Raw genomic sequence first — 25040 nt, forward strand, 5'->3', positions numbered from 1 at the left:
ATGTATATCTTAAAGACCTAAAATTTAATAACATTTGTGTGGTGTATTGATTGTGTATTGATCGTGCAGGTGTTTTAAGCTAAATGCCCGTGTGTTTCAACATCATTTGTGCATTTTGTTGACAAAGCAGTTGGTCATATTGAATGGGGCTAGCTTTTCATACCACTAGCTTTCGTATACAGAAGTTGGGTATAAGTCCATGTCACGATATCTGCGAAAATTTTTTTGGTATCATAGTTTTGTTTTTGGAATTTGATTGGTTAGTCTGTTGTGTTTCTGCTTGTTGGATGTTGATTTGGTCTTGTTGTTCTCTTGTGCAGAATTTATTTTTTTGACTTATTCTGTGAATTAATTTATTGGAACTAAGATTTTCTTGTTCAATTGCATCTATTCACTCATATGATTACCGCAATTAGAAAAAAATATTGGAAGAGAAGTGGAGATATTGGGAGTCTCATATTTTCCAATAATCGAAGGGTTCCATCTCAAACCCTAATAATGGGGAAGGAAAAATCATTGCAGTGGTTGACTTGGACTTAGGTGATGTCACCCTTGCTAGCTGATTAGTTTAGTATACAGTATAAGGTGTTTGGGGATCAGAGGATATAGTCGTGACGAGGAAATAATTGATGTTTTTGAAATGGTTGTCTTATCTTTTTTTCTTTCCATTATAATATTGAAGATTTATTTTTCCCCTAATCTTCCCTTCACATTGCTTGATTCGTTTCATACCATTCCTATTGATTCAATAAGAGGTGATGATGATGAAATTAAAAAAAATATTGGTTTCAACCATTCACCATGTTGGTGTTCGAACTGAGATTGGTCGTTCAAGGTGATGAGGAAATAAGGTAGTCTTGTGATGAGGAAATAATTGATGATTTTGAAATGGTTCTTATCTTATATTTTTCTTTCCATTCTAATATTGAAGATTTATTTTTCCCCTAATCTTCCCTTCACATTGCTTGATTTGTTTCATACCATTCCAATTGATTCATTAAGAGGAGATGATGATGAAATTAAAATAAATATTGGTTTCTACCATTCACCATGTTGATGTTTGAACTGCGATTAGTAGTTCAAGGTGATGCTGAAGCCTAGATCCATATAGTATGTAAGAAGCATGAATCCATTATCTCCTCTCTTCAATGCTTTGTTCTCCAATCGTAACAGGTTGATGGCAGGGCAGTTTGGATGGCCCATGTGGCAACCACTGCAGCCATGTCTACCTCTTAGGTTGGGTTCATGGCCAAGATGAAGGTAGATATTGTCGTCTCTTCTTTGAGTGATCAACAAAAGATGAATCTGAACATCTTGCTAATTTTTTTAATTGTTCTTTTGATTACATTTACCCTTTGAATCAATTCCTCTTTTGACTTGCTCTCTCTTTTAAGACAAATTACTTTGGACATTTTCATGATAGTTTTCTTCTATAATTTCTGTTTCTTGAAGTTATGTTATTTCTGTTTGTGTTCTGATGGATCTTTAAGAAAATTTTACATGTCAACTTAAACACTTGGTTTTTTTTTACTTTTGAATATTAGGATCATTTTTTAATGTTTATAATTTTGGCGTGCTTTATATATTTCATCTTTTTCTTAAATTTTATTATTTTTCCCGATATTTGGTTCATTGTATGCTTTTAAGGAGACGTTTATGGTTTACCTAAAAAAGATATTGTTTGCAAAGGAGTGCTGCAGAACTTGTAGTTTGGAAATTTTTTCTGACAAGCTTCATTTTGGAATTTTGCATATTCCTGTAGATTGTGTTTACACACATATGTTATAGCACCCTACCATATGCTTTTTCTTTGAAATGATGCTTGAGCGTATTGTGTGACATTATCAGTATCTTATAATACCACGAGTTATGCAGGTTCGTGTCACCTTTTTGATGAGAAATATTGTGCTATTTTAATGTCACTGTTAGAACTTGGGTGTCTCATACATTGCTACTCTGGTTGTTTGCTGCTTTGGCTGTCCGTTATGAAGCTGGGTCTTTGTTATTTGGTTGGAAAGTAAATAAGTGAGACTTATGACTCGAGTCTGGCTTCATATTCTCTTTAGTTGGTACTCAATATGCAGAATGTGTGATGTTCTGTGAGGTAATAGGGTTTCTTGTTTGAATGAACTATCATTGGGAGGTATATTTTTATCACTTTTTCGTGGAGTTATACTTGCAAAGCAATTTCATGTTTGGATGCGTCATTATTGTTTGAAGCAATGAGGCATCTAAAGGAAGTGTGCAGGTAGTTGTTGGTTGCTTCTATCTTTTTCAGATAATATGTTCTCTTTGCATACATATGTTATAGCACCCTAGCATATGCTTGTATTGACATCATCAAATATTTAAGACCAACAATGCTTGTATTGAAGAAGTGCGAGTAGGTCTCACACACACAAACAATCAGTCTCTGCTGTCGAGCGAAATGGTATGTGCTACTCCGGTTGTTTGCTGCATTGGCTGTATGTTATGAAGCTGGGTCTTTGTTATTTGGTTGGAAGGTAAATAAGTTGAGACTTATGACTCGAGTCTTGTTTCATATTCTCTCTAGTTGGTACTCAATATGCAGAGTCTGTGACATATTGTGAGGTAATTGGGTTTCTTGTTTGAATAAACTATCACTAGGAGGTATTTTTTTATCACTTTTTCATGGAGCTATACTTGCAAAGCAATTTCATGTTTCGATGCGCCATTATTGTTTGAAGCAATGAGGCATCTAAAGGAAGTGTGCATGTAGTAGTTGGTTGCTTCTCTCTTTTCCAGATAATCTGTTCTCTTTGCACACATACGTTATAGCACCCTAGCATATGCTTTTTCTTTGAAATGACGATTGAACGTATTGTGTGGCATTATCAGTATCTTATACTACCATGAGTTATGCTATGTTGCATATGTTTGACACAGGTTCGTGTCACCTTTTTGATGAGAAATATTGTGCTATTTTAATGCCACTGTTAGAACTTGGGTGTCTCATGCATTGCTACTCGGGTTGTTTGCTGCTTTGGCTGTATGTTATGAAGCTTGGTCTTTGTTATTTTGCTGGAAAGCAAATAAGTTGAGTCTTATAACTCGAGTCTGGCTTCATATTCTCTCTAGTTGGTACTCAATATTCCGAATGTGTGACGTGCTGTGAGGTAATAGGGTTTCTTGTTTGAATGAACTATCAATGGGAGGTATTTTTTTTATCACTTTTTCATGGAGCTATACTTGCAAAGCAATTTCAAGTTTTGATGCGTCATTATTGTTTGAAGCAATGAGGCATCTAAAGGAAGTGTGCATGTAGTTGTTGGTTGCTTCTCTCTTTTTCGGATAATCTGTTCTCTTTGCACACATACGTTATATGACCCTAGCATATGCTTTTTTCCTTGAAATGACGCTTGAGCGTATTGTGTGACATTATCAGTATCTTATGCTACCATGAGTTATGCTATGTGCATATGTTTGACAAAGGTTCGTGCCACCTTTTTGATGAGAAATATTGTGCTATTTTAATGTCACTGTTAGAACTTGGGTGTCTCATACATTGCTACTTTGCTTGTTTGCTGCTTTGGCTGTATGTTATGAAGCTGGGTCTTTGTTCTTTGGTAGGAAAGTAAATAAGTTTGAGACTTATGACTTGAGTCTGGCTTCATATTCTCTCTAGTTGGTACTCAATATGCAGAATGTGTGACGTGCTGTGAGGTAATAGGGTTTCTTGAACTATCATTGGAAGTATTTTTTTTTTTTCAGTTTTTCGTGGAACCATACTTGCAAAGCAATTTCATGTTTGGATGCATCATTATTGTTTGAAGCAATGAGGCATCTAATGGAAGTGTCAATTTAGTTGTTGGTCGCTTCTCTCCTTTTCGGATAATCTGTTCTCTTTGCACACATATGTTATAGCACCCTAGCATATGCTATTTCTTTGAAATGACACTTGAACGTATTGTGTGACTTTATCAGTATCTTATGGTACCATGTGTTATGCTATGTGCATATGCTTGACACAGGTTCATGTCACCTTTTTTATGAGAAATATTATGCTATTTTAATCACTGTTAGAACTTGGGTGTCTCATACATTGCTACTCTGGTTGTTTGTTGCTCTGGCTGTATGTTATTAAGCTGGGTCTTTGTTATTGGTTGGAAAGTAAATAAGATGAGACTTATGACTTGAGTCTGGCTTGTTATTCTCTCTAGTTGGTGCTCAATATGCAGAATGTGTGATGTGCTGTGAGGTAATAGGGTTTCTTGTTTGAATGAACTATCATTGGGAGGGTTTTTTTTATCACTTTTTCGCGGAGCTATACTTGCAAAGCGATTTCATGTTTGGATGTGTCGTTATTGTTTGAAGCAATGAGGCATCTAAACGAAGTGTGCAGGTAGTTGTTGGTTGCTTCTCTCTTTCTCAGATGAACTGTTCTCTTATTTGCTGTAGTGCTGCTATTGGTATTTATATGTTATTTAAGGTTTGGATGGTGCATCTCATAAGTAAAATGATTATTTTTATAATTTGCATAAATGTTTGTTCAGTCGGCGTCATTTGGAATTGTTGCCCTCTTTCTTTTGTTGGTTGGACCGGATGATATAATCCGATCAATGTTGTCTGCCCCAGCCAATATATTCTTCTCTAGTGGTTCAAATTTTATATGGGATCCTTATTTAATTGAGTAGAAATTGTGGATGATTGCTTTTGAAGATTGATCCACTTTAGTTGTATAGTTTAAAATCTTTAATTGAGTAGTCGCACTTCTATGGTTATTTACCAAGAACATCTTCTGTTCCAATGATCATATTCAATTGTCCTTCATTAATGGTGGGTCCAAATACATTCGTGTGTTAAGTTTGGATGTTTGCTACTTATTCTTCTTGTTTCTTTCAATTGCCTCTCCCTCAACAATGTAGTTTTTCTAATAATCTTCACTGATATGTGAGTAAGACATATTGATGCAAGTTATAAATAGTAGTTGTTTTGGCCATAATATATGTTACTCCTAGGAATTTGTCTGGAATTGACAACAAATAATGCCCTTTGAGTGAAGGTTTGACACATAATTTTAGTGTTTGTGAATCTACACACTGTTTGCAAAGTAGTACAGGATTTATTGCTGTTTGGAGTTTATATACTATTCAGAATTTATTACGTCATATGATCTTGCAGTTGTGTTAAGTTAAATATCTGTGTAGTGGTGAATTGTTATGTAAATGTGCAATTAAGTGTTGTGTATTTCTTAAGGACCTGAAATGTTATAGTCTGTCATTTGTGCATTTTATTGAAACAACAGTTGGTCATATTGTTTGGGAAAATTATTATCTTTTTATACCATGAGCTATCGTATGCAAAAGTTTGGTATAAGTCCATGTCATGATATCAGTGAAAACTTTTGTGGTATCATGATTTTGTTTTTGGAATTCGGTTGGTTAGTCTGTGGTGTTTCTGCTCATTATGTCGATTTGGTCTTGTTGTTCTCTTGTGCAGAATTTGTTTTTTTGTTTTATTCTGTGAATTAATTTGTTGGAACCAAGATTTTCTTGTCTATTCACTCATATGATTACTACAATTAAAAATGTAATGGAAAAGAGAAGGATCTATTGGGAGTATTATATTTGTTAATAATCAAAGGGATCTATCTGATAATGGGGGAAGGAAAGGTAATTACAATGGTTGGCTTGGATTGTGGTGATGTCATCCTTGCTAGCTGGTTAGTTTAGTACACAACATAAGACATTTGGGGATCAGATGATGTAGTCTTGCGAAGAGGAAATAATTGACAGCTTTGAAAAGGTTGTCTTCTCTCATCCTTCTTTTTCCTTTCTAATATTGAAAATTTATTTTTCCCCTAATTTTCCCTTCACATTGTTTGCTTAGTTTCTTACTATTTCTATTGATTCAGTAAGAGGTGATGATGATGAAATTAAAATAAATGATGGTTTCGACCATTTACCATGTTGGTGTTTGAACTCAGATTGGTTGTTCATGGTGATGCTGAAGATGTAGTCTTGCGATGAGGAAATAATTGATGTTTTTGAAATAATTGACTTCGCTCTTCTTTTTTCTCTTTCTAATATTGAAGATTTATTTTCTCCCTAATTTTCTCTTCATAGTGCTTGGTTAATTTCTTACTACTTCTGTTGATTCGCTAAGAGGTGATGATGATGAAATTAAAATAAATGATGGTTTCGATCATTCACCATTTTGGTGTTCGATTGACTGTTCATGGTGATACTGAAGCCTAGATCCATATGGTATGGATGAAGCATGATCATTGTCTCCTCTCTTCAATGCTCTGTTTTCCAACCAAAACAGATTGATGGCGGGGCAGTTTGGATGGCCCATGTAACAACCACTGCAGCCATGTGTACCTCTTAGGTTGGATCTAGGCAAGAAGAAGGTAGACATATGATGTCTTCTTCTCATGTTGGATGAAAATGAATATGAACCTCTTACAAATTTTTTTAATTGTCGTTTCGATTATGTTTACCCTTCAAATTTATAAAAGAGTTTGATACCCAATCAATCCTTCTTTTCTCCTTTTATCTCTTTTAAGATAAATTACTTTGAACATTTTCATGATCGTTGTGCTTCTATAATTTATGCCTCTTGAAGTTATGTTATTCCTGTTTGTAGTTTGTTCTGATGGACCTTTAAGAAAAGGTTACATGTCAATTTAAAGACTTGTTTTTTGTTTACTTTTCAATAATAGGATTATTTTTTATTGTTTATATTTTTGGTGTGCTTTATATATTTCTTCTTTTTCTTAAATTTTGTTATTTTCCTAATATTCGGTTCATTATATGCTTTTAAGAAAAAGTTTACTTGTTATTTTCAACATTATTAGGGCTTGGGATTGTGCTGAGAATATTGTTGAGCTAGATGATGAAAAACGTAATGTCTGCTCCATGGATGTAGTATTTGTCATTTTGAGATTTATATAAAAAAGACATTGTTTGCAAAGGAGTGCTGCAGAACATGCTGTTCAGATATTTTCTCTGATAAGCTTCATGTTGGAATTATGCATAGTGCCTGCATATTGTGTCTGTGCAGATATGTTATAATGCTCTAGAATATGCTTTTTTTTTTAAATGAAACTTGAGCATATTGTGTGATTGATAAGTGTCTTATACTACCATGAGTTATGCTAGAAACATATGTTTGACACAGGTTTATATCACCTTTTTTGATGAAAAATATTGCATCGTTTTGTTGTTGCTGTTCGAACTTGGGTGTCCAGTACATTGCTACTCTGGTTCTCTGTTGCTTTGGCTATTTGTTATGAGTTTGTTGGAAAGTAAACAAGTTGAGACCAATGGCTCGAGTCTAGCTTAATATTCTCTCTAGTTGTTACTCGATACGCAGAATGTGTGACGTGTTCTGTGGTAATAGGGTTTCTTGTTTGAATGGACGTTCCTTGGGAGGTCTTTTCTGTTCACTTCCTCATGGATCTATACTTGCAAAGCTTATGTTTGGATGCATCATTATTGTTTGAAGTAGCGAGGCATCTAGAGGAAGTGTGTGTGTCGTTGTTGGCTGCTTCCTCTCTGTTTCAGATAAGCTATTATTTTGTTTGTTGTGTTGCTATTGATGTTTGTCTGTTATTCAAGGTTTGGATGGTACACCTCATAAAGTAAATGATCCATTTTATGGTTTGCATAAATGATGAAATCATTCCCCTCTTTTCTTTTGTTGGTTGGACTAGATGATGTAAACTGGTGAATGTTGTCTGCTCTAGGCAACATATTCTTCTCTAGTTTTTCAAATTTTATATTGAATCCTTATTTAAATGAATAGAAATTGTGGATTGTTACATTTGAAGATTGCTCCATTTTAGTTGTAAGGTTGAAAATCTTTAATTGAGTAGCTACATATCTATGGTTATTTACTAGGAACTTCTTTTGTTCCAATGATCACATTCAATTGTCCTACAATAATGGTGGGTCCAAATATATCCATGTGTTAAGTTTGGATATCTTGCTACTTAATTCTTTTCTTGTGATCCATTTGCCCCTCCCTCAATGTTGAAGTTAAAATAATCTGCACCGATATGTGAGTAAGATATTGTGGTTTTGTATTGGTACGTAAATGTTCAATCGAGTGTTATGTATATCTAAAGGACCTAAAATATGGTAGCTTTTTCATTTGTGCATTTTGTCGAAACAAGTGTTGGTCATTTTCATCACCTGTGGGATTTATGTGAATGTCTTTCACCTTGAGATTGTGGAAGATGTTTTGGCACCTTAGCATGCTCGTATTCATTACAATGTTTGTGACACTGCATAATTTACATTCTCCGTCGATGTGTTTGATTGAATGTTTGGGTAGTTCTAAATTGTTAGCTTTTGATACGATGTGTTTGTTATTGAAATCTTGAACGGTATGCTCTATGCCCATCAAATGCATCGTTGTATAATTTGCACAAATGTTATTTTTGTTATCAGGGCTTGGGATTGTGTTGGTGATACTGTTGAGCTTGATGATGTAAAACATAATGTCTGCTCTAGACGACTTTTCTTCAGTAATTTTTTGTTTTTCAGTTGAGATTCATATTGAATTTAGTTTACTTTAGTTAAGGGTCATGAGTTTTTTATTTGGCCCAAACATGAGGGTCATCTATATTCTCTCTTTTAAGAGCACTTACAGTGGTGAACCTGTTATGCTTATGTGCAATTGTGTATAGTCTATTATTACTAATTTACTATAGCAGCGATCTTATTCTAAAGTTACGAGTTATAATCATTATAACTCATATGGCTGCATATGTGGGATTTATGTGTTTGTTATTGAAGGTGATTTTATCCTAAATTTATGAGTTGTAATTACATAGCTGCATATGTGGGATTTATGTGTTTGTTATTGAATGCTTGAATGGTATGCCCCAGCAAATACATCTTTGTTGTATAATGTGTCATATGTTTGTTTAAATATTATGGTTTGCTTGAATGATATGCCACATACCGAGCAGATGCATCTTTGTTTATAATGTGTCATATGTTTGTTTAAATTTTAGGGTTTGGGTTTGTGGTGTTGATAATGGTGAGCTAAATGATGCAAAATGTAATTTCTGCTTAAATTATAATTTTTTATTTTATAATGTGGCAATAAGGTGCTCACATGTTTCTTTCCTTCCCCAAACATAAGAATCATATGTATGGGTATCAATAGGATTGTTTTCATGAATGATATTATTGAATTGTGATATATAAGGGATTGGTATGAATGCATCAACTTGTTTTGTTTGAATATTTATCTGAATGTTTTGTTTTCATGGAGTTGCTGCTCTTTTAAGAGCATTTATAGCGGTGATCTTATACCAAATTTATGAGTTATAATCATCCACAATCATCTTGATCAGATGAGTTATGAGTTATACTACTTTTATGAGTTATAATCATCCACAATCATCTTGATCAGATGCTTCTCGCTTTCATGAAATAAAATGCAACTAGATCGAAACTTGATCAGAATTATTCTATACCATACAACACACCCGTTTGGATCTTGGAGTTGCTTCATAAGTCAAACCTGTTTAAAGCTGAGTCATCCGGTTTGCGTAGAAACTTGTCACTGTAGAAAATTTTCTTATGCAGTCAAATTCAGTCAAACTGATTTTAATTCTTGGCTAATATTTCCATAGGTAAAATAACACTAATCCGTAAAATGGAAAGATTGTCGATAATCACACCAGATCTAAAAACTCTTGTACTGCTTTCTTGCTTCCTTGGTCTCGTTCTTTGATTACTAACTCAAAGTATGCTATACCTTGCTTCTAGCCTTGCTTTACTTGCTTATGAGCCTGACACTGCTTGCTTTGAAACAAACACTATTACTAAGAATAATTAAATAAATGGGACTACCGCGTCACATTATACGTTACTTGGTGGGAAACCAACTACCAATTCTGAGGCTTTGACTCCCCTCTCTTAGCCAGTGCTTGGAGATCCAAGAAAACACAAATAAAATCTAGCAAGCAAACAATTACCTCAACACAAGGACGATTGGAGGCAACAGTGATTAGGGATTCCATAAATATCTAAGCAAATCAAGAGGTTTGGGGGCATCATTTCTGTTCGAGTTCTTCACCTAAATCGACAATAAATAGATGGGGACGAGAGGAGAAAATTGTATTTTTTTGATGACTATGGGTTGTTGTTGTATTGAAAAAAATGAAAAGCCGAAAGAAACCCAAATTGGTTTGTTGGCTGGCTGAGGCGATGAGCCAAAACTTTAAATTTATATTTAAAATAGTATTCATAAATAAAATAAATAATATGAGGAGAATTTACCGGTTCATGCATATTATTTTTGGATATAAACTGATATGCATGAACTAGACTTATTATCCACTTTCTTCACGAATAAAGTAGATATTATCCAAAATAATATGCATGAATATTGAATAAATATGTATATCCAAAATTTATTTATCAATTCAGAAAATAAAATGACATGAGAGTGCATGAACCTAAAATGGTACATAAACATAGTAGACAACCGACCATACTATTGCCATTGAAGTAAACAACCAACCAAGTTGCCAATGGGTGACAGCGGAAAGGAAGATGAGGAACTATCCAATGTGGCTCGACATCAATAGATTTACTTGTCAATTAGATGTAGCTAAAAGAGCCATCCGGTGGTGTCATGTCATCATCCTCTCCTAAAAAGCTCCTTGTCATGAAATAAAATTGATTGCAATTTAGAGGGACTAACTTTCATTTCTCACAATAAGAAAAATACTTTTTTTTTAATATGTGGTTCTACAAAGGAAAACATCATGAGCAAATTCCACTAATTCCATACTATAAAAAACGGTAATTATCGTCCGAAGATCCTATCCAATCCAAACTGTCGACATTATTCCGTCCTTTTTATCTAGTAGATCGACGTCCTTTTTATTCCGTCCTTTTTAGCTAGTTGAAGCCCTTTTCTTGGTGCTAGCTCGCACTCTCTCATTGTTGTGTGTGCTACGTACCATTGGTATTTATTTTGATCTTGTAAAAACCTAGGATGTTGCGCTTTCCATGGCATAATCTGATGGTGTAGTTGTTTGGATTGAACACCAAACAATATTGTAAGAACCATATTCTGATTTCTTATTGATTATCGATTGATATTATGGTTTCTAGTTGACTATGGTTCTAAATTATGGCAAACTCCTCGTAGCGGTAGCATTCTCCAACTTGCCCTTGGTTGGGGATGACATCGCGTCGGAGGAGAGAGGTGGCAGAGCCACCATAGCGTGTCACGCAGCGTCGACGAGAAGTGTTGGTAGAGGAAATTCTCCAGGAGTATACCTGTAAACATGATAACTCATTGTGACAAGCATATATGTACATCTTTAAGCGCAAGATTGATGTTTCAGTAGAATACAGCAGCATAAGGGTATTCATGAATGTACTGATAGGTTAAAGGAGGATTTGCTTACAAATGACCAAACTTGGTGCCTTGCTCAACCTGCAGGTCGTAAACGGAGACATGCGTAGGACGAGCACTGATGGCACAGCGCAAGCTCTCTTCCCACATTTCTTGGGACTGATGGGGCAAGGACGAGATGAGGTCCATGCCCAATTCTGCAGCTCACTGCAGTCGGCGACAATCTCAATGGCTTCATAGACATCCTTCAAGCCGTAGGCTCTCCCGCAAGCCCTCAGCAGCTCCTCCTGGAACGCCTGAACACCGAGCGACACCCGGTTCACTCCCAGCTCAAGCAGCCGTTCCATCTTTTCCTTATCAAACGTTCCAGGGTCCATTTCAATCGACACCTCCGGGCTATCGCACATGCCAAATCTCGACTTCAGCGCGTCGAGGATGGACGAGACGAAGCCCGGAGGGACTAGCGACGGCGTGCCACCGCCGAAGAACACGGTCTCGAGGGGCGAGCAGTCGTCGGACCAGGCTCTGGTCGCCGCAATCTCGCGGAGGAGGAGCTGCACGTAGTTCGAGATTCTGGGGTCGGTGTCCGGGCGGTGCGGCATGGAGGAACCGAGAGCGATGATCGGGAAGTCGCAGTACAAGTCCAAGAGCTTCTCCTCCGACGCGATGTCATCCCCAGCCAAGGGCAAGCTGGAGAATGCCACCGCAACGAGAAGTTTGCCAAAATTTAGAACCATAGTCAACTAGAAACCATAATATCAATCGATAATCAATAAGAAATCAGAATAACAATATTATTTGGTGCTCAATCCAAACAACTACACCATCAGATTATGCCATGGAATGCGCAACATTCTAGGTTTTTACAAGATCAAAATAAATACCAATGGTACGAAGCACACACAACAATGAACATTGAGAAGTATAATCTAATCACACGGAACAGAAGATACCAAGTGTTAGATGATACAAACTCACTTACAAAGACAATAACACACATATATGATAACAAGTTTGCCCTAATCCCAAGTGATGCAAGGTCTCACAACTGTCAGAACCATCACAGCTTCTTTCCCTTCTTAATCCAAAAATTATTCTTACAGACTCTGGTATCAACTTTACAAACATTGATTGAAATTACACTAATTCTTAGCCACATATGCACTGCAACTGCCACGGGGTAATCAACTTCTTTGCAGCTGATTGGTATTAATTTAATCAGCTTTACAGTATAACACTGAAGACAACCAAGTTCATAATATATATCTCACAACTCCAGAATCATGGAGCGCGGGCAATAGTGAGCTTCTCTCAAGGTCACAGAGCAACGGAATGAAGTCACCATACAGCTGGAACAAACAAAATTTTCGTCCTCATGATATTCTAAACCCTGTCAAACAACAATATACAAATCAAACGAAGCACATGAATGAGCATCATAATTGTTGCATTTAATCCAGAAATCTGCTTAGCCACACATGTTATATTTTGCACATTAAAATAATTAATGTAAAAAAAGAGATTACCTGAAAGGTATTGCACCACCATAAAAATGATCAACAAGGCAATGCCATATTTTCATAAAAATAGGACGACCATGAATAACCATAATCACTTGCAGTGGTTCACAAGAAAATTCCCTAACTCACTGTCATCTAGTTGTTTGGAATGGTGTGCCATCTCATTTGATATAATTGTTTTTAGATGACACACCAAGTCAGGAACGGATGCACGCATGAGGTGGAAAGAACATATAACCAATGAAACCAAGCAGATGTAGTTATCAGTCCCAACAAGAACCAAGTCATTCGATTATAATTTGAAGGAGAATTTCACTAGATTATTTTTTATCACCAACAACCCTGGTCATAATAGATCTCTTCTTTTTGTTTTTCCAGAATTCATCCTTCTTGCCTTTTTTCGGTTTCAAACCAAATTTGCTATTCAGTATTCCAAGTATAGCACTTCTATCCCTCCGATTTTTTGTTGCAGCTTTGACATCCAAAATAGCCCGCAATTTCTGATAGGATCTGGCCTCAGGCACCTGCCCGCTTCTGACCATTTGCTTGTGATAATAGAATGCTCTAGTAAAATCACGTACACGAACATATGCATATATCATTGTCGAATAAGTTACAGAGTCAGGCTTCAAATTGAGGGCACTCATATCTTTCAGCAACTGTGGTAACTTGCAGTGTTGCCCTCCCCGTGCATATGCATTCATCAGTATATTGTAGGTCATGACTGTTGGCTGCAAGCCAAGTTTTCCAAATTCATGTATCACATCTCTTGCTTGAACATAAAGACCATGTTTAGCCAGACCATCTAGAATAATGTTAAATGTAACTCTTGTACCTTCAACTTTGTTGCTGATCATGGATTTCCATATCTCCATTAATTTATCAGTTTCACCAGCTCGCCTGAATGCATCAAGCAGAGCTGTGTATGTTTCTATTGAGGGTGATATCCCCTCTCTTTTCATATTCTCATATGCGGCATATGCTTTTTCATGCCATCCACCAACTGAATATGCATGAATCAAAGCAGTATATGAGTGTGACGTGGGTTTAATTCCAGCCTTTTTCATCCGCAAAAACGCATCTGCTGCCATGTCACTCATTTTCCTCTGCCTTCCATAGGCACTTATGAGGCAGGTATATGATTTGACATTTGGTTTCAAGCCTAAACCTTGCATCTCAGTTATTAAAGATTCAACTATTTCAGGTTGCATTCTTCTGCTGTAGGCATTCATTAGAATGTTGTACGTTGCTGTAGTTGGCTTTAGTCCCTTTTCTTTCAGCTCATGAAAGAGACCTTCTGCCTCCTCAACCTGGTCGGATTTACTATAGGCGTCCATCAAGGTGTTGTAAATTATGATGTTGGCTGAAATTCCTTTCCTTTCCATTTCTGCTTGAATGATGAGAGCTTCCTTTTTCAGCCCGTCATCACAGAAGGATTTAATAAGAGTGCCAATGAGTTCCAAACTCCATTTGATACCTTTTCTGTTCATCCTTTCAAAGAATTCCCAGGCATCCTTTGAGTGCTTACCATTTTTCCTCATGATGGTTATCAGAACAGAACAAGTTACATGATCTGGTTTGATGTTGTTGACTTCAAGTGCTTCATACACTTTCCAGGCATCATCATATCTGTAATTTTAAATGAGTAAGATCAGACAAAATATAAAAATTGGTGCAATCAAAAGGGTCACGAAAAGTCAGCCAGGCAAATAGATGCATTAGCTATATGTGTCTTTAAATCAACCAAATCAGCATCACTCAAATGACGATCAAAGGCACAAGTACAAGTGCCACAAGCAAGCTGTTGAATCAGGCCTATAACTGCAAAACCAAGACACTCAAGCTTAACATGCGAGTAGATAAAGGATAATTTTGTTCGATCATCAAGTAAGAACCAGAAAGTATTTCTGATTGCAAAAGGTCCAGGAAAAAATGAGAGAACTTTTCCTCTCAAGACAATGCTGAATTGGTATAATAATATATTTTTCCAAGGATTGATGGGTTACCCCCTCTGCTGCACCATGTTCGTGCACCAGTTTTACATGGAGGCACGATAAGCAACATGGCAAACTGCATGCATCCTTGCTCTGTGCCTCTCTGTATGATGTAATTGTGTCTGCACATGCCGTAGGTATAGCATCTATATGCATGTATGCAAATATGTTCTTCATGTGGGATGTTTTAGTTTGTTGTTCTTCCTCTAGGCTTGCTACAGTATATTTTATATTTCTTCAGATGCCTGGAAATAGGTCAAACATCAAGAAAATTCATCAACCACTGCACAGGCATGAATATATATATAATTTTGCAATTAATTGAAACATTATAAAATGACACTACCATACTATGATTTTACATAACCCAAGGACATAGTAAGTCCTAAATTTTCTTAAACCAATAAAACCTCTAATGACGATAAACTTTCATCCAAACATCAATTTGACTTCCACTAATTCAAATTTCAGGCGTCCTTGAAGAACTGAACTTGAGGATAATCATGACTAGTTTGTGTAATACAACTAGCATTCAAGTCTAATCAAATCCAAGTAATAAGAGGCAACAGCAACAAGTCCCCATACTGCTATAGCATTAGAACATATTTCTTCCCAGAAATCATATACAACAGAAGAAAAGGATTTAAACTACTGTATCATATAGGAGTTCCAGCTTTGTCATCTCATAAGAATATGCACAGGCTTTATGTAGCTCAAGATTTTAATTACAATTGATATTTTCATTATGGACTAATTTTTACTGTATCATTCCAACTATCTCCATAAGTAACGGTACCGAGGGTTTTACCTACAGTTGTTATCTAGAAACATTACATAGCAAAAAGCCATGAAGAACAAAAGAACTTCTCACCTCCCGCAGGATGCAAGGCCAGATATGGCAGAGTTATAGACGCATACATCCCTGAATCTCTTCCCCTTGGGCAAGTTCTGAAAGAGAACCATCAGCTTGTCCCCCATGCCCGCTCTACCCAGTACCGGGAACAGCACCGAGCAAGCCCGCGGCGTCACCAGCGACGGCTCCTGCAACCCCATCCACTGAAACAGATAAAGGCACCCCCAAGGCAAGCCCTCCTCCCCCATCCTCCCAAGCAGCTCGATACACTCCCCTTCCCCGACCCTCCCGGCGTAAGGACCCAAGAGTTCCCCCAGCGTGGCGTTCTCCGGGAGGCTCCTCGCGACGCCCAAGATCTCCGCCACGACTCCATCTTCGGCCGGTTGTGGCGGCGACGGCGACGGCGGCTCGAGCACTTGTCCTTCGTCCTCGAGGCCATCGTGGTCAAGGTCGGCGGAGTCGATGTTGGCGATGTGCCAAGACGTGCGACGGTTCCTCTGTAGGGAGAGGCGGCCGTCCTGCTTGGGGTCATCGGCCGAGGAGGAGGAGCGGAACCTGAAGAACTCGAGAATGGGGTCGGAGGCCTCATCGTCCTCCTTCTCCTCCTCCTCTGCTTCTTCATCGATGTTTCCTTCTTCTGCTGCTGGTCCTCCCTGGTCGAATTCGCTCTCCTCTTCATCGGCTTGGAGATGGGGGAGAAAGATGGGCGACGGAGAGGAAATGGAGGCGGAAGAGGACGAGGAGCATCGGGGAGTTGCTTGGGCTTTGAGGGGTGGGAGATGGAAGCGAATAGGAAGAGGAGGAGGTGAAAGAGGGACGAAGGGGAGGAGCGATGAGGGCTTGTGAGGGCAGAGAGCGGGTGGAGTAGTAGAAGCGTTGGAGGAGGAGGAGAAGGCGCCGAGGGTTCTGAGCGCCATCAACGTTTCCCGATGGATTGCCGAGCCGATTAAATGGATAGCGTCGGAGGAAATAAGCTGAGAGATTATATTACTTAAAATTATAAAAAAAAAATGATTTTTTTTCAAAATGTTTTTTAATAATTTAAAATAATTTAAAATAAATGAATGATAATTTTTTCTGATTATAATTACTGTTTCAATAGTCTGGAATCAGTGGAATTACGCATGATGTTTTCTTTTATGGCAACCAATGATCGGGAGTATGATTGGAGTGTAATTAAGGTATTTTTATCAAACCAATCTTATTTTCTTTATAACTAATAGTAAATCATTCTAAGATGTTTAGAATACATTCAAACTTCTCGAACTACTATTGGTGATATGAAAATATGTTTACTGTTTTTTTTTTATTTTTATGTAAATTTATAGTGATTAATTTTTTAAATAAATTTTTTTTAGAATGAATCTAAGATCGAGTGTAATTCAAACTTCTAAATCTATCAAAACTTGTTCTGAACTATTAAGATGAGATGTTAATATATTTATTATTTTTTATATAAATTTAGGTTAATTAATTTTTGAAATAAAATATTTTTTGTTGAATGATTGAGTGTAATTAGAGTATAATTTTGAATTTTTACTAAACATATTCAAATTTCTCTGGAACTACTAAGGTGATATGGAAATATGTTTTTTTATATGAATTTAAGATGATTAACTTTTAAAAAATATTTTTACGTTGAATATGTGATCGAGTATAATTCGAATTAATTTTTATCAAATCAATTTAAACTTAATATTATAATTTATATATAAAATTAATATATTTTTTCAATATATATTATGTCAATTAAGTAAATTACAAGAAGAAGGAGGAGGTCAGAAGGTAGATAAAGAAGAGGAATACGGGGAGGAAGTGAAGTGAGAGAAGAAGGTGGATTGGGAGGAGGTGGTGGTGGAGTGAGAGTAGGAAGAGGCTGATGTAGAGTGGGAGTGGGGTGAGGAGGAGGAGGGTGGTGGAGTGGAAGGTAAGAGGTGGAGTGGGAGGAAGATAGAAGAGAAGAAGCGAAAGGTAACGGGGAAGGGGAGGAAGCGACAAAATGGGAGGATGAGAAGACGGTAAAGGTGGAGCGGGAGGAGTGAGGGTGAAGGTGAGGGGGTAATTTGAGAAAATAAAAGGGTAATATAGGATTTTATTAAATCAATTGAATAGTTAAGATTTAGTTAAATCAGTTGATCCGATTCATTAAAAAAAAATAGTTTAATTCTAACAAATCAATTCAAATCTAATTAAACGATAATCATTATATTTTTATAATTTGTTGAAGGTATTTTGATGAAAGCATAAATAAAGATATCCTTTGCTAAAATATAATCTCATAAAAGCCAATTAGTATGAATTTTTTTCTAACAAAATTTGAGGATTTTATTATAATGCGATTCTAACAACATTCGATGAGTTTTTTATTCTATGATAAATTTGAAATAAATTTATTCTAAAAAAATAATATATTTTAATAGGTTTTATAGACGAGTATAATTCGAATATAACTTGAATACAATGGATTTGACTTGATTCAAAGGGATCTGATCTAAATCGACTTGATTTGGATCGAATTGACCGATTGAGTTTGAAATAACCTAATTCAACAGTATGGATTGTTGAAAAAAAGTGATATCTCTTTATATTGTTGAAAAAAGTGATATCTCTTTATTAAAAATCAAATATATGAGCATCAATCAATAAAAACCTATTAAGTGGCTCACAACAGCTCACACTCTCAGCTGTCGTCAAAGAAAATTGATTTTTACAACAAACGTGGAAAAAAGTTTTCAACCAACGTCTACTCGGGGGAATACAATGAGATAAAAGTTTCAGAAATTGATTATATATATATATATATATATATAGCAGTTTATAATAATAGTCGATGAATAAATTCAATAAATTTGATTAGTTTAAAAATATTTTTTATATATCAAAATAATTAAAATTGGTATTGATTACAAATTATAAATTTATTAAATATGTTAAATAATTATCTTTTATATAATTAATTAAATATATTATTAAAAGATTGTTCTTCAACTTAAATCAGGAATGAATATATTATTTATTTAATTACTGCTGTTGTCGAAGGTATTCAGAACTGATCAGGTCAGGACCACAATGCCGAATCAGATCGATCTCATTCTCTGGGCCAGATAGAGATTGGTTTGCCATTGCTATCAGCATGATGAGGACACGTTGCTGATAAGTTTTTTTGTTGAGATCTGCCATGACTGTGGCTTTATATATCGCAGTAGATTTTGCTCATGTCCATGAGTATATCATTCATGAAACTGGCATCTCTTGATCCTTTATATCATTGCAAAAAGTTGGGTTCTTGTAATAGATGAACAAGTCCACATTGCTATCTTACTATGATAATAATTTGCCGGTAGTCAATTCTATTGTATAAACAGTTTGTTTTGTTCAAGTGTGCGAAGTTACTAGTAATTTGTCATGCAGTGCCGTGTATCCCAATTCATCATTAATTCCATATTCGTATCTTATTTTATATAGTAATGTGATATCCTGCAACATGACGAGTAGTTGTAGCACTGAAGGATACAGTGGAAAGCCTTACCAAAGTTCTGCATGAAGGTGAATGATCAAAGCAGCAACCTAATCTTCTTATGGCAGCAACAACTAGCTTTCAGTTCTCATCAAAGATGGCTTCTTCTACACCGGGTTGGGAGATGTCTTAATAGTATAGCCCTCTTCGCCCCACTCCAGTCCCCATGAGTTCTTCACTATCCAGTACATACCATCTTCAGATGTCCCGTAGCCTACGATGGCGATGATTCAACTTTGTTCCATAGCTCCTTGTGAAGACACCCTAAACTAAAGCAACACAAAAGTGTTGTCTTTAAAGCCATTTTTACATCCAAAAAGAATAATGGAAGAGAGCTGTGCAGAAGAAAAATGTCATATTTAAACCCATGTTAACATCCAAAAGAATCATGGAAGAGAACTGTGCAAACCTCCAAGTAGCGCCAGAAGTCTTCATCACTTGCATCGATGGTGACTGTTATAGGTTGATTCACCATTGCTCTCAGCAACACGTCCTCGAACCAACCTGCATCAGTCACCATCGATGCAAGTGGTGAAGACTTCCGGTGCTACTCCAAGGTCTGCACAGCTCTCTCTTCCATGATTCTTTTGGATGTAAACATAGCTTTAAAGATGACATTTTTCTGCTGCTCCGAGGTCTGCGCAGCTCTCTTCCATTATTCTTTTGGATGTAAACATGACTTTAAATATGACACTTTTGTGTTGCTTTGGTTTAGGGTGTCTTCACAAGGAGCTGTGGAACAAAGTTGAATCATCAAGTGGTCATCGTATGTTACTAAAACCAAGGTTCGCAATATCGTACCATACCGGTATTTCGACCTGGGCTCGGTACTGGTACGGTACGGTGTACCGAGCACTGTAGCACTACTACAGTGCGCTGCAATGCTACTGTAGCACTGCTACAGTGGGACCGGTATCGGACGGTCCGCGTACCGCTGGCCTGTCGGACCGGTACGTAATGCCCGGTACGGGCAGTACGATTCAGTATGGCAGACACTGACTAAAACAATCTTAAACCGTAAGAAACCTGGTCTTGCTCACAAAATTAGTAATTACGTAAACAGGAATTTTATTCACAGTTATTTGCATCCACAATTTGAGCCCTAGATGACAATTTATAATCATAAGTTTCTAGTGGCTACACAAGTTGCCTGAAACTTGCTTCTGGACTTTCTTCCTATGCCTTCAGTGCTGATTACTCTCACCACACCCATATCCACACAGAATTCAGCATCACAGCAAGATCCATAACAATCATAAAAGAACAGGCTTCAATTAGTACAACAAAGACATCTCTAAACAACAACAACAAAATTATTTAGATAAAGCTTGATCCTACACTTATCATGTTTATTTTAGTACTAAAATGTGTGCAACTATTTTCTCAATTTTATAGTGTATGAAAATATAATAACTTCTTTTTGCATAAACCCCTACGATATGCGTTTATTTCCGAAGTACCCTCTCCCTTATGGCTGTATTCACATATTGTCCTATCAAAGGGACCATAAAAACAAAAGGAACCCCTAGCATGACATTTACTATATAGATCTCTTGAAGCTTGATTAGTTTATACCATTCTTGTGAAAGACGCATTTCGCTTTGGCTAAAGAACGATTATATGACTTTCAGATCTCTCTTAAACAAAAGGAATAATAACCTAACTGCTAATATAGCTGCTAATCTTCAACAGCCTCCATCACCATGGTTGCTCCCGTCACCATGAAAATGGGACACCTGCCTGCTAATATAGTTGTTGTTCTTCAACAACCTCCATCACCATGGTTGCTCCAGTCACCATGAAATGGGATAATTGCATCTATTGCAGTATAACAAGTCAAGGAAGCCAAACATCATATTTATTTCATTTTTTGGGTCATATGTAAATACCCAAGGTATTTTAATAATAATAATATACTTGTTCCTTGATGTTTGAAATTTGAAGTTCTAGCCACCGATGATTTGTGGCATCGCCAAGGGAGCAAAAGGGTTGAATTCAAACTGGAAAATAATCATAAAGAAATAATCTTTTTTGGCATAAAGAAATGCCCATTAATTTCACAACTTCAACATCTCCATTCTCCAGAAATTTAGGGAGCTAGCTATTCAAATCATCTAATTATCAAAGATAAAAAACCTTCATTTACCAAGATCGTTTTACCAAGTAATATAAATTGGTTCAACTATCTAAGGTTGCATAATGACGTCGAAGAAAATATGGTCTATCAACAAATCCTATAATATGCAGTCTCATATTATCTTCGTCCAAATAAATTCAGCCAATAATTTGACTGGATCAAAGGTTAAAAATGCAGCGTGTCGTTCAAGAAGAACGTAACAATTAAAATGTCAAAATCTTTGAACAGAGGCAGGCCACAATTTGATCGATTCCATCTTTCAAAAGCACTTTGTATTCCGTTGATTCTACTCCAGCTTTATTACTATCTCTCGAGTGAAGATAATGTAGCTACAACATCGAATGGAATTGCCTAAATAAGGTAAAAAGTGATCGAAATAAGCTTGATGAACAACTTTGCAAATGGCTATTTCTATTCCACAAGAATATAATACTCCATCCCATACTTCTAGATATGTTGAAGAAAGGAATCGAAATGATCCTAAAAGTAAATCTTATTCAGTTGGATAACAAGATGATGGAATCAACGAACGGGATCAAGAAGGCAAAGGAGATTGGAAAAAAAGAGAGAGGCGGTTACCGAAGGAGGAGGAGCATCGGACGATGGGTTTGAGGCGGCGAAAGGAAGACACGGCCGCCGCGGCGAACGTCCCCTTCGCTTGTCCTCCTCTGATCTTCTTCGATGATCGGATTTATGGGATCGATCTCGATAAACTCGTTATCGTCCTCCCAAAAGAAGTGGTGGCGGCGAGCAACAGATTGAACGAAAGATGGACGCAGCGCAGCGGGGGGTTTCCGACGCTCACATCACACATTGACGTGACGGTTTGGTTCCTCAAGTAATGTGGCTCGGATAATGGGTTCGGTCTGAGACGGCTTTGTGCTCGGACCTGACCATCCCGAGTTCTGAATACTCCCACAGCAATTAAATATATATATATATATATATATATATTTATTTATTTATTTATTTTATTTGAAGAATAATTTTTTGATAATATTTTTAATTAATATATTAAAATTTTTAAAAATACTCAATAAATTTATAATTTTCAATCCATATCAAATTTTCTTCCTAACAAATTTTGATATAAAAAAAATATCTTTAAACTAATCAAATTTGTCCCATTAACAGATAAATCGGATTCATCTCTTATAATTGTTCACCAACTGTTATTTCCAAAAAAACATGGTGATAAAAACAGTATAGATGGCTTGTGAACATGAGATCCATATTCCTCCTATCCAAATCCACAGATAAGATAAGAATCTAATGCACAACATCCTATTGGCTGCCTCTTGTGTCACTTGTCCCACACGTGCACACATACTCGTTCTTCTCTCCGACGCAAACCTCATCCCCTCGGCAGTCCTTAATCCTTAGTCTCCCTTCGCAGCAAGCAACTCCTCCAACCAGAAGCAAGCTTCCTCCATGGCAACCATGGCAGCCATGGCCATCCTCACGGCCAGATGCCCTGCTCCAAACCTTCTCACCTCCTCAAAGCCAACCCTAACCAAACCAGTCTCTCTCCTGTCCCTCCAAAACCTCCCCAAAGGACTTGCAGCAGCAGCTCCCAAGACGACGATCACCACCACCCCTTCTTCCCTGAGCGCCACCGCTATCGCGGGCGCCATCTTCGCCAGCTTGAGCAGCTCCGACGCGGCATTTGCGGCTCAACAGATCGCCGACGTGGCCGAAGGCGACAACCGCGGCCTCGCGCTTCTCCTCCCCATCGTCCCGGCCGTCCTCTGGGTCCTCTACAACATCCTCCAGCCTGCACTCAACCAGCTCAACAGGATGAGGACCGAGAAGGCAGTGGTCGTCGGTCTGGGGCTCGGCGGCGGGTTGGCGGCCGCTGGGTTCATGTCGACCCAGGGCGCGTCGGCGGATGAGATCATGACGGTGGCCAACGCCGCCTCCTCTGATGATAGCAGGGGGTTGCTTCTGTTGTTCGTCGTAGCTCCGGCCATTCTTTGGGTCCTGTACAACATTCTGCAGCCGGCGTTGAACCAGCTCAACAGGATGAGGTCCGGGTGATCATGGATCGTCCAAGTGTTGAAATATTCAATCTTATAGCTATACAAATTTTGTGTCATATACTTTGCAAAAAATAAAAATAAAAAAAGTTTTGTCATATATTTTTTGTAATAAAACACCATCTATTAGATCAAAACTGAGTTACAAACTGTGAGGCCAAAGGATCAACAGCAGAAAAACATGAAACTGAGCCAATTCATGGCTTACAAAGGTAGAAAATATTCAAAATTGTGTTCCTCAAAGACCAGGGTGTTACTTACAGGTTTGATTCCCTTAGCTAGGTTGACCACCTTCGATGTTAAATGACTGCAACTGGAGCATCTGTATAGCCTTGAGTCCTTCTAAAAGTGCGATAGATTCTGCCATAAGAGAGGGCTTGAGGCACCGCAGGAAGTGTCACCCAACTATAGGTATTCTTCGGTAGCCGAGGCACCGAAACCCTAGCATCCTCCACAAGGCTGTCCTCAACAGGTGTGGAAGGCGATAAAGCAGTCAACAACCCATACACAAACTTGAAACATTACGTAGTCAAAAGCCATGAAGAACAAAAGAACTTCTCACCTCTCACAGGATGCAAGGCCAGACATGGCAGAGTCCCTGGATCTCTTCCCCTTGGGCAAGTTCTGAAAGAGAACCATCAGCTTGTCCCCCTTTCCCCGCTCTACCCAGTACAGGGAACAGCACCGAGCAAGCCCTCGGCGTCACCAGCGACGGCTCCTGCAACCCCATCCATTCAAACAGATAAAGGCACCCCCAAGCCAAGCCCTCCTCCCCCATCCGCCCGAGCAGCTCGATGCACTCCCCTTCCCCGACCTTTTAGGCCATTCTATCCATCCTTTTCGATTACTGTACAAAACTTCAAGCATTGTAGGATATAAACTCCACTATGATGAGTAAGACATCACGATTCCCATATGTATCGTTGTTTTTTACTTGCCCGACGTGTGTAAAACATGCTTTGCAGTCAAAATACAATCTGCTGATGTTACTTCAACCCAGATGTCACATAAGTATTGATCAATTTGACCGGTATTTGAAACACTGGTTTAGACTGAATACCGCAAGAAATACAACCGTACAATTAGCCTATCATCTTCACAGCAAACTTCATTCCTCTAGTTGTAATGCCTGATAAAATTGTACAAGGCACAACAATAATTTATTACTAGGAAAACCGAGGACAAGGGCAGTATAAATTAATTGCAGCCACTGAACCATAAGATCTGGTATATATATTGGATGTCAAATGCTGGTCCAATGCACCACCTGGCCATAACGTGTTAGATCTCTGAGAGTATGTCGCATCACTTTCTATTACTGTAAGGTGAGCCATTTGCCTGTAGAGTGAATTGCTCTGCCGTCATCCTATGCGATACTATCATCGTTATAAATAATACCATCATCGAAAAAGTTGACGAGCAATACTTGTTGAATTGACTCAGAAGACACTATCGCCTACGCCAGACGATGCTATCGCCCAAATTTATTTTCGACCACTAGTTTGGTCCTCCAACGAGCTAATACCAGCTCAATTCGATTCACCTTCAAGCCTAATCTTTTTCTTCGTAAGTTGACATTATTTTGATATAATACCGGCTTAAATTGACCTAAAATTATCTCAATTAAGACT

At 37.6% G+C, this 25040-nt stretch overlaps 3 protein-coding genes across 3 annotated transcripts; 1 reads left to right on the plus strand and 2 right to left on the minus strand.

The window, feature by feature from the left end:
• Positions 1-11337: 11337 nt before the first annotated feature.
• On the minus strand, positions 11338-12091 carry LOC135618354 (uncharacterized). The gene has a single exon (XM_065119237.1). The coding sequence runs from the start codon at positions 12087-12089 to the stop codon at positions 11385-11387; it is 705 nt and encodes a 234-aa protein (XP_064975309.1). The 5' UTR covers positions 12090-12091; the 3' UTR covers positions 11338-11384.
• Positions 12092-12261: 170 nt separating this feature from the next.
• Positions 12262-16678, minus strand: LOC135620068 (pentatricopeptide repeat-containing protein At5g50280, chloroplastic-like). Its single transcript, XM_065122679.1, has 3 exons — positions 15738-16678; positions 12879-14501; positions 12262-12742 (listed from the first exon to the last, which is right to left on the minus strand). Exons 1-2 carry the CDS (start codon positions 16634-16636, stop codon positions 13193-13195), a joined length of 2208 nt encoding a protein of 735 aa, XP_064978751.1. The 5' UTR covers positions 16637-16678; the 3' UTR covers positions 12262-12742; positions 12879-13192.
• Positions 16679-22703: 6025 nt separating this feature from the next.
• On the plus strand, positions 22704-23509 carry LOC135620069 (photosystem II reaction center proteins PsbY, chloroplastic-like). Its single transcript, XM_065122680.1, has one exon. It carries the CDS (start codon positions 22805-22807, stop codon positions 23408-23410), a length of 606 nt encoding a protein of 201 aa, XP_064978752.1. The 5' UTR covers positions 22704-22804; the 3' UTR covers positions 23411-23509.
• Positions 23510-25040: the final 1531 nt, after the last annotated feature.

This window comes from Musa acuminata, chromosome BXJ2-8 (assembly GCF_036884655.1).
Source record: "Musa acuminata AAA Group cultivar baxijiao chromosome BXJ2-8, Cavendish_Baxijiao_AAA, whole genome shotgun sequence".
Taxonomy (NCBI): domain Eukaryota; kingdom Viridiplantae; phylum Streptophyta; class Magnoliopsida; order Zingiberales; family Musaceae; genus Musa; species Musa acuminata.

What these genes read in the sequence shown, in the direction of transcription:
- LOC135618354 (XM_065119237.1), bottom strand. Translation starts at nt 12,089, where the DNA reads ATGGTTCTAAATTTTGGCAAACTTCTCGTTGCGGTGGCATTCTCCAGC.
- LOC135620068 (XM_065122679.1), bottom strand. Translation starts at nt 16,636, where the DNA reads ATGGCGCTCAGAACCCTCGGCGCCTTCTCCTCCTCCTCCAACGCTTCT. An exon ending in GGCCTTGCATCCTGCGGGAG is followed by an intron (nt 14,502 to 15,737) that starts GTGAGAAGTTCT and finishes TTAAAATTACAG; the next exon opens with ATATGATGATGCCTGGAAAG.
- LOC135620069 (XM_065122680.1), top strand. Translation starts at nt 22,805, where the DNA reads ATGGCAACCATGGCAGCCATGGCCATCCTCACGGCCAGATGCCCTGCT.